General features: G+C 35.9%; 1 protein-coding gene across 1 annotated transcript in view; it reads left to right on the top strand.

The window, feature by feature from the left end:
- The window catches only part of LOC128986707 (copine-8-like), a 44,359-nt gene extending 28,615 nt beyond the window's left edge, over window positions 1-15,744 (top strand). The window contains exons 12-16 of the mRNA XM_054407203.1: window positions 7,459-7,560; window positions 8,957-9,093; window positions 10,322-10,410; window positions 12,171-12,275; window positions 15,487-15,744. Of these exons, the coding sequence (XP_054263178.1) occupies window positions 7,459-7,560; window positions 8,957-9,093; window positions 10,322-10,410; window positions 12,171-12,275; window positions 15,487-15,722 (669 nt within the window). The 3' untranslated portion in view covers window positions 15,723-15,744. The remainder of the gene's footprint in view (window positions 1-7,458; window positions 7,561-8,956; window positions 9,094-10,321; window positions 10,411-12,170; window positions 12,276-15,486) is intronic.
- The last annotated feature ends 1,592 nt before the right edge of the window (window positions 15,745-17,336 follow it).

The following is a 17,336-nucleotide window of genomic DNA, read 5'->3' as shown; positions in this document are numbered from 1 at the left end:
TATTAATACGTTTTTTATTTAAGCTCCTTTTATACCCTATATAAATATTAACTTTTGCTACAAATTTGTTATTTATTAATTTTTTTAAATATTCGAGTTTGTAGGAAGGACTTTTAATAACCAGAGGCCAGAGACGAGATTATTCTAAAAATCAAGTCAACACAATACTACATCAACTCTGTATTATGAAGTAATCTAATAATGTAAATAAATACCAGAAGTTTAAGGGTTCTCTGGTTCATACTTCTTAGTTAAAAAAAACCTTAAGAATTTTTAAATGTAGTGTTTAGTAACACTACCCAAAAATAGTAGCTAAACTAGTTTTTACTATCCATCTAAATTTTCAAGTATGTTTATTTATTTATAAATAACTTCTTGATCAGCATCATACGTGTTATTATATCCACATTCGCCTATTGGGTCTGATTGATTGGAGCATCCAATTGAAATCGATCATTACTTACCATTTTAATATGTACTAGCTGAACCCGGCAGACGTTGTCTTGCCTTTGACTATTTATAATTTAAGTACCGTAACGTTTAATTGTCTTATTGTATATGAAGTGCTTATAACTAAATTAAAATACGTACGACAACTAATGAAACACATATAGTACAAAGGATAACCGATTCTTTATTATTGATCTTATATTAATGCTAGTGGGTAGACAATATTTTTGGTCTTTCTATTCCGCTCAATAACGTCCTGGTTGAAGTTCGTTCGCTACGCTCACTCACCTTTAGGTTGGAGCTCGTTCGCTGCGCTCACTTGCCTTCAGGTTAGCTCGCTCGCTACGCTCACTTGCCTTCAGGTTGGCTCGTTCACTACGGTAACTCGCCTCCAGGTTGAAGTTCGTTTGCTATGCTCACTCACCTTTTGGTTGCAAATTAGCTGTTGTCATAAATGTAAAAGAAATAATAGTGCTGCACCCTGTTGGTAATCCTTGTAACTTTAATGCTATTGAACATCATAGAACAGAACCAACTTGTTTAATTGAAACAGCTGTTAAGATTCATTAATTCCATTTCTCATAAGGTTAACATGGGAAACTCCAGAGCCACTGGGGCGGAGCCGATTGGACGGATCATGAAATTGATGGTGTATAAACCTATTCCATGAAATTCTACACGTATGTACCAAGTTTCGTGGCAATCGGTTCAGTGGTGTCTGAGTTTATCACTGCCAAATATATATATATATATATATACAGGGTGTCCCACGAGAGGTGTCTCAAATTGATTACGGGATAACGGCTTAACGTACAAGGATGAAATAAAATTATTTCCTTCTAAATCAACCCCAAGGAAAAACATAAAAATATTTTTAACTTTTTTCAAATACAGGGTGTGCCAAAAACTGAGGGTCACTAGTTCGAATCTCGGAATTTTCAAATGTAAACATATATCATGTTATACATAATTTTAAAGGTATTAAATAGACAAACATTTTGGTGAAAACAGAAATTAATTATCTTTTTCTGTTTCAAAATGGCGGCAGTTTTTTTGAAAGAAATCTATATTTTTTTAATACTCTGTATTTCCTATACCAATGCATTTAGCACTTCTCCGGTTGCATTTTCTTACTCGTTATGAAATTAGCTTTACTGTGATATGCAACAAGTAACGGTTTTTTGAAATAATAAAAATTCCAAAAAAATTTATTTTTGAAAATTTGCAAATGCTCATTGTTCAAAATTTTCAAATAGCAACATATGTCAAGTGGCACACCATTTTATAGGTTTTTCAATTCCTAACAACTTTGTAATTTACACTTACTTCGTATCTCTTTTAGTTTTTGTGTAAATAACAAAAAACCTAATTTTCCTATATCAAATGCATGTTATTTGGGTTTGACATGGTTCAACACTAAATGAAATGAAGCCTTTAGTGTCAAACCCAAATAACATGCATTTGATATAGGAAAATTAGGGTTTTTGTTATTTACACAAAAACTAAAAGAGATACGAAGTAAGTGTAAATTACAAAGTTGTTAGGAATTGAAAAACCTATAAAATGATGTGCCACTTGACATATGTTGCTATTTGAAAATTTTGAACAATGAGCATTTGTAAATTTTCAAAAATAAATTTTTTTGGAATTTTTATTATTTCAAAAAAACGTTACTTGTTGCATATCACAGTAAAGCTAATTTCATAACGAGTAAGAAAATGCAACCTGAGAAGTGCTAAATGCATTGGTATAGGAAATACAGAGTATTAAAAAAATATAGATTTCTTTAAAAAAAACTGCCGCCATTTTGAAACGGAAAAAGATAACTAATTTTGGTTTTCGCCAAAATGTTTGTCTATCAAATACCTTTAAAATGATGTATAACATGACATATGTTTACATTTGAAAATTCCGAGATTCGAACTAGTGACCCTCAGTTTTTGGCACACCCTGTATTTGAAAAAAGTTAAAAATATTTTTACGTTATTCCTTGGGGTCGATTTAGTTGGAAATAATTTTATTTCATCCTTGTACGTTAAGCCGTTTTCCAGTAATCGATTTGAGACACCTCTCGAGGGACACCCTGTATATACGAACATCCTCTTTTATACTTATAGATTTACCAAGTGTAAATATATTATTAAAAGTGTTATTTGACATATTTTTGTACTTTCAGATATCGATTTACTTAAACATTCAGTTTTATAGGAGTACCGATATATACATCATAAAAAACAAGGTTTTTATGATCCACCAACATATTTGTTTCTGTTTCTGTTTATTTTTCAAAATAACTTTACAGTAGAAGTTGTGGCAAATGGGTTATTTCTGTTGAAAATGCCTGCCTTTTCTATTTATTTGTAATAGTCATACAGATGATATGAATGTTGTTTTTACTATCAGCTGTCTGTTTTGTTGTCCAATATTGTTCCTTGTCATGAAAACATTAATGAGAAATACATTTGATTATTTTATAGTTTAAATTCGTTTTTCGTTGTAGTTTTGCTTAGATTATCCCTAAACACCTCCACTTGGGAGAATAATTCAAGAGGTTATGGTCGCCAGCATCGTTTTATGTACATAACAGTGTTGGGAAATCTAGTCTACTACGTACACAGTAAGAACAATTTATACTGACGTATTTTTCTGTCTCAAGGGTATTATTTCTTTGGTATATCTTTCGATCGAGTTCGTCCAGCTCTACAAATGGAATACGTGAAAGGTATAAAACCATTGAAAGGAGCAGAAGATTGGCCGACGTGGAAAGATCGAGTGTTGGACGTTCTAGAGTTGTTCGACGCGGTTGATATCGTCGAGGGAAAGAGAGAAAAGCCTACCCTCTCTGAGCCTCCGACTAAAGCCGAAAAGGAAGAACTTCAGAAATTCAACAAATCCACGACTCAGGCAAAAATAGTTATTTCTCAGTGCGTTAGTGATGATCTACATCAACGTATTTCCAGAAGATTATCAGCTAAGGAAGCGTGGGACATTTTGATCGAGCAGTTTGATAACAAGGCAGAAGATCAGTTGTTTCGTCAGTGTTTGAATTTCTTCAGTATGGAATGGGATGATACCGAGGATGCCCCAACCGTGCTTTCAAGATTGAAGAATCAAAACCGCGAATTTGCAGCTGGCCTCAAAACGCGTAACATCCAAACAGTCGAAGATTTTCTTGAGCTCCTGTTTGTGTCAAAAGTGTTACACATTTTGCCGAAGCGTTTTGAATCGTTCAAGTCTAGCTACTTACTTATGAAGGCAAACGAGAGCAAGAAACTTGAAGATGTTTCATCTGCATTGATCCTTCATGAGCGTAATGTTGCTCCTACGTCAAAAGCTGGTGACATTCTTAGTGCCACAAACAGCGGTGGTCAGAAGAATAGGAAACCAAAAGGTGGCACTTTGTGCAAATACTGTTCGGGGAAAGGTCATTGGATTCGCCAGTGTTCTAAATGGAAAGCTGACGGCAAGCCTGCGTATCCAGCTCGAGCTAACGGCATTAGCACTAGTTCAAAAACGAGTGACACTGATAAGAAGAGAACGAAAGGCTCGCAAGTTAACGTGACCGACAACCGAAGTGCGCTGATTTCCATCAGCAGTGACATGAATATCATGACCACGAACGACCAGTGGTGGATCGACAATGGCGCTACGCGGCACATTACATCAAATCTGAGTTGGTTCACGGAGTACAAACCTTTTCCTGCAAACTCAAACGCAACAGTAAAGGTGGCGGGAAAGGAAGTTATAAAAGCTCTTGGCAGTGGAGTCGTTGAAGTAGCGAACTATGAAAATGGAAAACTGGAAACGTTCACACTCAACGATGTATGGTATGTTCCTGACGTTTCTCGGAACTTAGTGTCCATTCTCGCAGCTCATGATCGAAACCCTAATAGCAGGTTTGAATCGACTAATACCGAGTGTCGGTTCACTATTAACGAACAAACTGTATTCAAAGGTACTCGAAACTGTGGTGGAACTTTGTATCGTGCCTCATTTCACACAGTTCAACCATCTGAGGTTTGCGCTAATGCAGCAGAAGACAATCGCATTCTGCAGTTATATCATGAGCGCTGGGGTCACATGGATAAACGCTACGTCCGATCGAAGCTCGAATCTGAAATGGGTATCAAAGTGCCAGCCAACTACGAGATCTGCGAACCGTGTCAGTTCGGAAAGGCACACCGTCTACCATTTGGAACACGAGAACGCCCCTAGCCCCCGGTGAGTTGTTATCCGGTGATGTTTGCGGCCCGTTTGACCCATCCTTCGGAGGTCGCCGATACTTGATCGTCATAAAAGACCACTTTTCAAGGTACCGATACTGTTTTGTCGCAAGGGAAAAATCTGCTGTGAAGGAAGCGTTGCGTGAAGTGTTGTCTAAAGCACGCACAATTGGTCATCACGTCAAAGAGTTTCTTAGCGACAACGGTGGTGAGTTTGACAACGCTGAAGTTCGTCAAATCCTCAGAGAATATGGTGTTAACCAACGTCTGACAGCGCCGTATACACCCGAGCAAAATGGTGCTGTAGAGAGAGAGAACAGAACAATCGTCGAAATGGCCCGTATCTTCAAGTATGCCAATCCAAATGTGACATTTCCTGCAGCGATCTGGGCTGAACTTGTCATCACTGCTGGCTACGTTTTGAATCGTGTGGGAAAGTCAGCAGTTGCCAACAAATCACCTTTTGAGCTCTGGTTTGGTCAAAAGCCGAGGATCAAACATCTGCGAGTGGTCAGCTCAAAGTGCTACGTCCATGTTGCTGTGCAGAAGAGGCGAAAAATGTACAAGAAAGCTGTGGTTGGTTACCTGGTTGGATACGATGGCGAAGAACAATATCGAATCTACGTCCCAGAGAGAAGAGATATCGTAGTTTCTCGTGACGTCGTTTTTCAAGAAATCGTTGGAGACTGTGACAAGAAAGTTGAGTGGCCCATCAAGATTGAGAAAACCAATGACGTCGAAGAAGATTGGCAAGAAGTTGAAGAGACTATTAACGAGCCTAGTTCTCCAGTGAAGGGTAATAATGCGCCTATACCGACTGAAAACCCGTCAAGTAGCAGTGATAGTGAAGATGGAGAGTTATCCAACGATCCTGCAACTCGGCACTCGACTCGGGAAAGAAGGCAACCCGAGTGGCTAAACGATTACGTCTCGTCTAACTTTGCCGAAGTTCTTCTTGTTGACGATGAACCTAAGTCGTACACTGAAGCCATCAGTTCAGAAGATAGTGCTGAATGGAAAACAGCAATGGACAAAGAAATGGGGTCCATGCATAAACACGGTGCATGGGAATTAACCGAATAATGGGAGAATAATTCAAGAATTTCCAGGTATAGGTATTTTAGAAGAAGGTAACATGATATAAGGATACGGTAAGCCACAACAATGAACATGAATGCTTATAATTTAACAATCTAGTTTAATTTCTTTCAAACAAACACAAAACGGTAAAGAGGGAATTTGATCAAACAGTACCACAGCTGTCCTGTCAGTTGTACATGTCATCAAACACATCAAACTTGTCAATGTCAACCTTTATCAAGGTTTACTATTTCTTTTCACAATTTTCAATGTCATTGAGATTTGGATAAGGTAAGACTAGGTGGTAAAACTATCTGGTAAAATATAGCAATTGAAATAGATTTGGAGTAATGTTAAAAGTACAAACAATTTTTGCGTGCTTAAAAAAATCTTTCCCGATGAAGTTAACTTCCACTTACTTATGTTTCATCACAGTATTGCATTGTTCTTTTACATTTTTGTGATAAAAAACAGCTATTCTAATATTAAAAACTCCCTAGAGCTATAAGTGCAGTTGTACAAATCATAAGCTTAGAAGGCGGCAGACCTTAAAAGGATCAATTTCCAGAAAGTTGGATGCAATCAAACCTCTTTTAGAAAATAGCCACTCAATTGAGGGAATAGCAGGCACTTTTTATAATGATGCCATGTGCTTCTTGTCATTTTATTATAATATCTAATATCTTTTCTGATATTGATATGAGTGCCCAATCCAATAGTCAAATCAAAATTAAAAACAATTTGACACTTTAAATGCATTTACTGTGTTGTGTATGAATACAGTACAATTAAATATACCTTTCTCAAGTTATAATCAGACATTCATATATTAAAACGTGACAGGATTTTTTTTATTTCACGATTATGAATCAACCACTTGACAGATTTTCATGGTTTTTGTGTTGAATTAAAGATAATTTTGAGAACTAGGGAATGTCGAAGCCATCATTTTATTTTAGGGTTTCAGTTTTTTATAAATAAAGATTTAATTTTTTATACTTTGTGTAATGCTATTATCATTCATACGTTCATTTATTCGGTAAGTAGACGACAGATTATTCAAATATACAGGGGAATTATTAAATTATTATTCAGGGAATTATTCAGGGGGGGGGGGATTACTCAAATATATGGGAAATTCGCTAATAACAAACAAATAAGTAGGCCTACAGCAGCTGAGGTATTTTTAACATTAGATATATGGAAAGTTTCCTTTAGAAAGGAATTACGACCTTAAAGGGCAATTTATGAAATAATGGATGGTTTTGCGCAAGGTTTCTCGTCATGACGAACATTTTAAGAATATGGTTTAAGGGGGTGTGACTCGTAGTTTTCTCAAAAGTTCATAGGTACTTTGGGATTTATACATGGATAAAACTGTGTTTTGAAAGATATTTCTCAAAGCTTCATAAGTTGAAAGAAATGGAGGAAATGTTTAATTTATAATATAATGCATAACAATACAAGGGATAGTATTATTACCGTACTTTTATTCTTGTGTTTACGCCAGTACGGCATTTTTCCAATATTGTCTTAATCTGTAGGATATTTTTTAAGAAACCTTTTACAACAATCCAACCTTATCCTGTCCAATCCTTATCCTTTCACAAGTTAACATTTTTGTTGTTTTTAAATTTTGAGTCAATCCATACTAACAGACAATTTATGTTATTTATTAACATAATGTTTGAGTGTGTTTTGCCAGATGCTCGCAGCCTCTCTGGTCTTGGTCATAACATGGACCACTTCCCAGGTGTATGCAGGGTGTGAAACAACCACACCCATAGACACCCTGAACATCAAACAAGTGAGCTAATATTATGTAAATTATACTACACACTGTACTTGTTTGTAAAGTGTTGGTGCACATTTGCTCAGGACCATTGTTTAATTATAATTTTTCCTCAAATCTATATTCTATTTATTTTAAAAATCAAATTTGTTGGGACTTACTTAAATTAATTTGTCTGCATTATTGATGGTAAACATATCTTTCCTATCTGATGATGTAGTTCCAATAATGGTGGTGAGTGATTAGGTACCATTCTAGTAAATGCATGAAATAATGTTTCAATTTATGACATCATGATATTTTGGTTTATTACCTACTTTCAAATTTTAAGAATATTAAAGTAGTTATTACCTTTTTAGCGAATTTCCCTTTAGGGAAGTAGCTATTTATTGTTGCCTGCGTTCTTGAGTAGTTTAGTTTACTTTAAATATTATGCTTTGTACATTTTGCCAGCTTGTGTGGCATCTTCAGGGGTTCTTCTTATGTTATCACACTAAAACTAATAATATTATCTAATATATTTAACACACGTGTATTAGAGTTGGAACGATTGAGTAACGCCACTACGGACATACGGCAAAGTTATGTTGGCAGAAAAGGTCTTTCTTCCTCTGTTTCATTTTTTGAATGTTGGAATTTTGTGGTGTTCAACAGCTGCGGGTACGGGATTTCCAGTGTTATGGTCGGGCGGATGCTTTTATCGTTGTGGTATTGCCAGTTTGTTGCTGTTCTTCCAGTTATAAATCTTAAGGGTTGGGATTGGTAATATTTTCAAACTATTATATTTTTTGTATACTATGAAATAGCTGATTACAAAAATATCATGAGGACTCAAAAGTATTGCAACTTAAATAGATTGGTTTTAAACAGGTGGAATAAACTTACATACAACATACTTTCTTTACACTTCTCAATGGTGTAAATCGAATGTGTGTGGATTGAAATGATTGTGAGAGCTAAGGTTGGTTCATTTGAGAAAGATATTTGTAAAGCACGGATCGAGTAGTAAGGTACAGAGAAAATATTCAATGGTACATTTAAGTAGTTTTTACACTAGTTCTGGTGTCTAGGGTAATCTCTAGTCCCGATGTCCATAACCGCCCTCCTCGCCCTCATGTACTAAAACGCTCACGGTGGAGGAAGACTCTGTGTCCTGTGGGGTAGGAATTTCTGCTCAGTGCTCGTCACTTGGGCTCTTCCTTGCTCATCACAAGTATATTTGTTATTGGTAAAACATACTAGTTAAAAGCGCACAGTAGTTCCATAAGCGTGTTTCCTCTGTACCTTACTTCTCTGAGGTTAAAGTCATGTCAAAGCTGACAAAGTTGGATACGAACATGAACCTTTATTAATCATGTTTTTACATTATCCTATTAATTGAGCAGTAAGCACAGTATTGTTCTGTGTTCAGCTGGAAGGCAAGTGGTACCGTCTGCTCAGTTTTGGGACTTTCACAATGCACAGGCTGAGCCGCTGTCATGAGACCAAGATCACAGCCAACAGTGATGGCAAGGGATTCACCATGGACAATGATCGTATAGCTAGGCTGTAGGTATCACATTATTGCTCAGAGTATTTACCTTGAAAAAAAAGAAAACACAAAGTTCTTACAGACACAGCAAGTATTATATACTTTTCTACTTTCCCATTTCTAGCAACTTTGCAATAAATCAAGTAAATTTAAAATATCTTAAATTATAAGGAAAATAGGCTAACGTTTTTACATCCACATTTACACGAGGCCAGTGGGTAGGCTGGATACCTCAGAGAATGTCTCAGGTAACTTGAAAATGTGAAAATGTGAGGTTGGCCTCTTGTAAATGTGGCTTACCCACCAAAAATGTACTCTGTACTCTGTAAACGTGGCTTTAAAAAAAAAAAAAATATATATATGTTGGCGGCCTCTTTTAACCTTGCATTTGCCCGTCCACATAGACTACAGATCTGTGCGTGGAACGTATCCAGCAAAGCAAGGGGTGAGCCGGTACAGTACAAAGGTGAACTGTACTGATAAAAGTTAGTCAGGATCCGAACCCACGACACTTCTGCCTTGGGCCCGAAGTCCGCGTGGCTACCGACTGAGCCACCGACTCACCTACTCACCAATTAAGCTTATTGCTTGGCTTTATTGCTGTGTTGGCTGGTTCTGTCCCTTCTTTTAAACTGCACTATATGAGGCCAGTGGGTAGGCAGGTTACCTGCCTCAGGTAACTTGAAATACTAAAGATAACATAGCCGTAGCACTATAAATAAAAAAATTCCAATGTGTTTGTAAACACAAAATTTTGAACATTTCAAGGCCCATACTATAGGATGCTAAATGCGCCGTGTAAAATACACTGCACTATTTTTCGTTTTGGATGACAATGCAAGTCAATTGTAGCGACTACACGAGCAAACTCTACGCAGCGCGACGCAGATAGCGCAGCGCAATGCTAGTGGCCGGACTGTACGGACGCTATATACTTTGCGCGCAGACTTGAGCAGTGAGTGAGTAATAATCTGAACCAATTATGCGCCGAACTTTAGCATTAACGCAACGCAATAACGCGACTTTTAGCGTCTGTATAGTATGGGCCTAAGACATTTCAAATTTGGCCATTATAATATGTCAACAGTTTTTGTTAACATTTATTCCAGTGGTGTCATCGGAATACTGAACGACAGTGACAAGCACAATAAAGCTCAAGTGATTAATGACATTTTAAATATTGCACTTCATGGTTGTAGAGGGTTTATCACAGTATCATAGCTATAACCAGACAATATTTTGTAGGATAAACACTCACTATACGTCCACCTGGAGTGTGAAGACCAAGAGTGACAAACCTAGTGGAGACCTCACCTTCAAGTCCTCAATGCCAAGTAAGACTAACAGCTTATGAGGTTTTTACTACTTGTAAAATGTCAACATTCTAACCAAGTATACAGTATATAACTTTTAGAACACAAGATTAGAAGAAGCTTTTTGGTTAAAAGATTTTTTTTATTGATACTTACTTCTGCGGCTCTACAGACCTTGGTGGCATGTGGCTTACACTACAATTCACCTCCAATCGCCTCGATTTTGCGCCATCTCTCTCAAATTGCTCACTCTCAACGTCCTCAGGTCATCATCCACTTCATTAAGCCATCTTCTTCTCGGCCTACCCTTCTCCTAGTCCCCGTTTGATGTTCTGGCACAATAGTTCTTTGGACTGTCTTCCTTGAGGCATTCTCTCCACATGGCTTAACCAACCGATCCTTCTTACTTTGATGAAGAGCACAATATCCCCCCCCTTGCAAAATGTGATTTACGTACTTCTATATTCTTCAATACTCTCAATCTATCCTCTTCCTTCACCGCTCTATGTGTTCTTCTTATTATTTTCCTTTCTAACACTCTCAATGCCTTTGTGTTCACTGCGGATTGGGACCAGGTTTCTGCACCGTACGTAACAACAGGCATAATGAGAGTCTTGTACAGCTTTATCTTTGTCTTGCGGGTCATTAGCTGGGATTTGAAGATACCAAGGTTAGCAGAATATTCTCTGTTACCAGCCATGATTCGGTTTGTGATTTCATGCGCAACAGTGTTTTGCTATTCAGAGCTGCCCCAAGGTAAACAAACCTATCCACAACTTTAAAACAATAGTTGCCTACATCCAAGGATTCTCCTTCTGGCTTCCGCTCAGACATTTTTATGTAGTGTGTATTTTGATAATTTATTTCCAGACCCATGATTAGCCTCCTCTTCAATTTAGTCTGAAACATTTCTTTTAGGTCTTCAGATCGTCTAGCAACAAGCCCTATGTCATCAGCATAGGCATGCGCTTGTATCATCCTACGAGTGATGTTCCTTCTCAGGTCTAGTCTAAGCATAGCACTATGCGAGGCCAAATTGAAAAGCAGAGCTGATAGCGCATCACCATGCCTGATACCTCTTGAAATCCTGAACGTTTTACTTTGTTTACCACACACAGCTACTAATAACCTATAAGTGTGTTCTAGTGTAACTTTTGTGAGCCGCGCCAGCTTCCACTCAAGGGCATCAAGTAGTTTTCTCTTGTCTAAACTGTCAAACGTCTGTTTAAAGTCAATGATAGCAACATGTGCAAACAATTGCTTATTCATAAGTCTTTTCCATAGTCTGGCGCATGTTAAATATTTGATCAATAGTTCCTCTTCCTGGCCGGAACATACATTGGTACTCCCCGAGTCTTTATCTGGGAAGGGGCCAAGTCGCATGACCAAAATAGCAGAGAATATCTTGTACAACGAAGTGATACCATGAAAGTTACTGCATACTAGTGTGTCATTTTTTTGTATACAGGAGTAATTACTCCATTGTCCCAGTTGCTGGAAAGAGATTCCTGCCTCCATATAATTAATATAAGTCTGCGTAAACAGCACGCCACTTCATAACCTCCATGCCTCCAAAGCTCAGCACTAATCTCATCTTCTCCTGGTGTTCTGTGGTTCTTCTGCTTCATAATACATAACTTGACCTCTTCTAAAGGGGGCTCTTCAATCTAAGAGTAAGTATTTTTTATTGTTCTTTGTCAAATCAGTTCTTTTGTTCATGGTCAAATATTATTTTTATGTATGTATAATCATTTATTGATTTCATTCATGTATGTTTACAGTTATCGGATCCTTTGTGACAATGCCCCTAAAAGTTCTGGGTACGGACTACAAAAACTATTTAATACTGCACGTCTGCCGAGAGTTTGCATACTTCTTTAGATACAGTACGTAAATCAACCTTGTTTACATATGATTAGATAAGAGGAAATTATGAATTTTGAAGAAGGTTGAATAAATTTGCATTCACAACTGCAGGGCCGGTTTTAGACATTTTTCTAGCGTAAGAAAACAACATACTAGCTCCCCCTAAAAACTTATAGGTATGGTAGTAAGGATTATCTCTGAATAAATAAAAAAAATACGAGTAAATATAAATGCTTAAAAACGTCTGAAACGTGTGAACGTCTGCCGAACGAGTGCAAATAAATAATAAATAAAGTAGTATTATGGTATTCGCAAGAGTATCTTTTCCCTATTATCCGATTTACCTAACTCCTTACTACTAGAGTCCTACAATGTGGCGATGTAAACCAACTTAAACCTCTAGCATTGAATATATAACTCTATATATGAAGCGAAACCTTATGGACATATAGGGAATACGTGAAAGAGATTAATCTAGGTGCCCTACCAATACTTTTGCTGGCTCGTGTCGTGAGGGTTGGAGATAGGGATGAGTCTGATATTCTTGATTCCGATTCTCAATACCACCGATACTTGGACATCGAAAAAGTCGATGCTGATACCGGTACTCGGTACACCTGCAAAAATTGTGCAATCGGAATGCCACGGTCGAGCATGACAACGTTAACGTTTTCGTGACGGAGATGCCACAACATGACTGTGGGAGTTGTTCATGGGTTTTCTGTGATCTGGGAACATGATGATAATGTTTTCGTTACCACGAAAAATTATCATAATTTTTCTGTGATCGCAGCAGCAGATCATGATTTCTAGATGACCAGTATTTTGTCGCAATCGCGAGAGACAATGATGATACGGCCGTAGGAGATGTTCATAGTATCATATATTCAATACCTCTATAGTCTTCTTATTTAATACTGAAGATTGGAGAGCGCTTAGACACCCATTTTGCTTGGCACCCTTCGTGAGCGTATGCTTTGCTTACCCCTTAAACCGGCCCTGCACAACTGACCTTGTTTTCCAAATTATAAAAAAAAAAACTACGACTGTTATACCAGCTAATCATTGATAGATTAACATTGATCAGCTGATTATTATTTTATTATTATTGTTTTTGTTTTTATTTTACAGTTTAGTTTTTTCTATTTACATATTCAATAAAATGATTTCTTTAAATCGGTTAGAATCTGTTCTTTTACTAAAACTCAACAATAACAATATAAGGTAAATGCACCAGTAGCTGACAGTGCTCCAGAAGCTGACAGTTTGAGTTTCTTAACATTATAATGTGGCCTCTTAAAAATATTTACACATGATTGCATTGTTAGAAGAACATATGTTTATTCTTGATTTGTTTACAAAAAAAATCATTTAAATTTAGCCCATACTTGCGGAATGGTGGTGGTTTGAAAGCGACCCTGTCCGTACACATCACATTTAGTCGATTCCCTTAATGAAATTGTTAAGAAAGTTAGTTTGGTTTTTTGTCATTTCGCTAAATTTCTTAAATAGTATTAATGATTAGGCTCATTATTTTTATCAATTATACCTTTGTTGACAATTTCATGAAAAAATTGGGGCGTTAGGGCTTTTGGATTTAAAATTATATCAATGTCAGGCTTTGGTACACAAAAGCCATACAAGTTCCACTAGCTGACAGGGGATATTTGCTACTTGCACAATATTAAATTGGTTTCACCCATCGAAATTTACATGCTATTTATAATTTATGTGATCTCACATTTTTATAAAATGATTTTAATTTTTTAATTTATAAGCCAAATTATCTTAAAAAATGTATATTTTTTAAAAATATATATATAATATATACAGGGTGACAAACAAGTCTGGAAACGGTTTAATATCTTTTTAAATAAATCCGTTAGAAAATTCAAACCTTTCACATCAACTTACATGTATGAAAACTACTTTTTCCAAGCATTATCATTTTTTTACCTCTACCAGGGGACGGCCCACGAGGAGTAGGTACATAATCTTTAATGTAAGCATATGTTGATATGCACATCATTTTAAAGGTCTGGTCAAGTGGAGTTCATTGCCGGAAACTGCGTCAAAAAAGGTTCATCCGTTACAAAATGGCGGCTGTCCAAAGTTCTTGTGGAATATACCCGCACAGGCCTTAGTATTGGTAAATACTCGTATTAAACATTAGCTTGAGAGCTGAAACTGTATTTTAAAGTCAACTAGCTCATAGATTAATATTATAAAATCTTCAAAACAAATTTAACCGAGTTTCAGATTTCCCGGCTAATGTTGAATATGAGTATTTACCAATACTAAGGCCTCTGCAGGTATATTCCGCAAGAACTTTGGACAGCCGCCATTTTGTAACGGATGAACCTTTTTTGACGCGGTTTCCGGCAATGAACTCCACTGGACCAGACCTTTAAAATGGTGTGCATATCAACCTATGCTTACATTAAAGATTATGTACCTACTCCTCATGGGTCATCCCCTGGTAGAGGTCAAAAAATGGTAATGCTTGCAAAAAGTAGTTATCATACATATAAGTTGATGTGAAAAAGTTTGAATTTTCAAACGAATTTAGTTAAAAAGATATCAAGCCGTTTCCAGACTTTTTTGTCACCCTGTATATATTTTAATGTAAATATCATTTATTTTAAAATATGTAAAATAAATTTTCTTAATAACGTTTTATGTGATTTTATAATTTAATTATTAAGTTAGATTTTATTCGTCTTATAAATTATAAAACCTTTAGGTTTAGCAGCTAGTACACTTAAGTTCCAGTGTCAGCTACTGGGACAACTGACAGTCAGCTACTGGTACAAGCACTTTTTTCACTGTCAGCCACTGGAACACGTACAAAGGTTGAATTAAGTTTAAAAATGTTATAAAATATATTTAAAAAACCCTTTTTGTATGACAAATTTGAAAACTACACTAAATTTAGAATCACATAAAATCCGTAATATCTCTTTAGTTCCTATTTATTCAAAACCACGGATTATTAAGTGCGTATAGTTTCTTATACTGTCAGCTACTGGTGCGTTTACCTTAGACTGTGAAAGTCATAAACTTAAAAGTTGGCTACAGCTGGTCTATGAAAATTAGACCTCTAGGACTACATCCGTAGCAAACGTCAATGACAGTGTATATAAACGTAATAATATGATCTGTCAGATATCACAATTACATGTTGTAATATTCTGTAACTCTTTATCTTCATTGTACAGTTTTGTGTTGCAGGTGCCGGTTATGTTCTTACAAGAAAGAGGAATTATGAAGCAAAAGAGCTTGAAAGCATTTATTCCTCTATTGATGAAATTCTGAAGAAAAATGGCCTTAATCGTAGTCAATTCACGTTGACAAATCAAACTGACTGTGAAGCAAAATCATTGACTGATTTAAGTCTAACACAGACCAGCAGCGCTGCAGAGGGGACAAAAATATCGGACACTTCAGGAACTGTCGTTAATTTTTAATAAATTATGTTTGAAAAATGAATTAGCTTAATGGCTAAAATAGATAAGAAAAAATCTATCCATCCATCCATCTATATATATATCTATACTATTATAAATAAAGAAGAGGTGGTGTCTGTGTGTTTGTATGAGCTAATCTCAAAAACTACTGAACCTACTGGGCTCAAATTGTACACAAATGAAGCTACAGCTCCGAGGATACATATAGAACTATTCCCGCTTCGATATTGTCCTAGGGCTCTGCCCCGTGGGCTTTCAAAAATTTGAGGTGAGAGATTTAAAAGTAAATATTAATTTATGGTATCCATGGTAACAAAAAACAAACCTGCAAAGTTTAAAAATGTAAACAAGCAGAACTAACTGTCAAATGAATTTTGATTTCACAATTCCACACAGCTGCTTCAAACATATTAAATACTGCACGAATATTAGAACAGAGAGGGTAAGGATAATAAATTTTAAATAATGATGTCACTAGCCTGAATGTAAACATTATTTAACATTACTTAAATGGAGCTGTCAAACCATATGTTAATGTAATTTCTTTAGTTTATGATTCTTTCAGTTACTTCATTTGTTTATGTTTATGATCTATTATTCTGAGTTTGTACTAATATTTGTGAAATGCTGTAATAATATTTTACAGGGAACAATTCGTTGTAAAATAAATCATTCATGGATATAAGAAATAATTAAGATTCTATAATAATTGCCAGGCCATTATCCTGAGTTTTATGAGGTTTATTTTTTTTATTTATTTCTGTGTAAACAGCAATATAATCCCCCTGCCGCAGCAAGTCTATGGACTGAGTGAATTTCCATTTTCCTGATTATAATTTCACTAAAATATTGTTGTATAAAATTACCCTATTTTCCATATTTATTTATATTTTCAATTTTTTTCTATTTTTCGGTTTGTAACTGTTGTGTTGGTTTTTTTGTTTAGAGTGCAAACCATTAAACACGTTCCTTTACTGTACCTTAAAATCTATCATTGGTTTTGTATCGTAGGTAGCCTAAATAAGTATGAACGGTATTAGTTAACCAAAACGTACTATTATCGAGTTAAGTTATACAGTTATATTTTGTTTCTGAATTAAATGGTAGGAGTGATACCATTTGGTATTTTCAAAGAACCAAAATTATCTCTTTTGCATGTGACAAATACACTTAAATAAATACTAAACCGATAAGGTTGAAATTTGGTGTGATGATAGCTGACATTCCCGATTAATATATAGACATATTCTTACCTCAAAAACACTTTTAGGATCGGCCCCAGTAGCTCTGGCTCTGGATTTTCTCATGTTAGCCTTATGAGTATTCATATTAAGGGAATAAAAGAATTTTGTCAGCCGTTTCAACTGTACAAGTTGGTTCTATGATATTAAATAGCATTAAAAGTAAGGCTTACCAACAAGGTGCAGCACTATTATGTTTTTTGCATTTATTACAACAGCTAATTTGAACCAACTAACAACAAAAAGTTGTGGTACACAATGAAAGCTTTAATTTTTCTATGGTTTAGGTGCAGTTGTAGAAAATTAGGGCTATGGTAGATGTGTGCTACACCATAGGATTCCGTATAAATTTAAAGACCAAATTTCCTTAAAC

This window comes from Macrosteles quadrilineatus, unplaced genomic scaffold, assembly GCF_028750875.1.
Source record: "Macrosteles quadrilineatus isolate MER2022 unplaced genomic scaffold, UCM_ALF_1.0 Scaffold_1__1_contigs__length_201487025, whole genome shotgun sequence".
Lineage (NCBI taxonomy): Eukaryota > Metazoa > Arthropoda > Insecta > Hemiptera > Cicadellidae > Macrosteles > Macrosteles quadrilineatus.
Note: the sequence above shows the minus strand (reverse complement) of the source record. Positions and strands in the feature narration are given on the sequence as shown.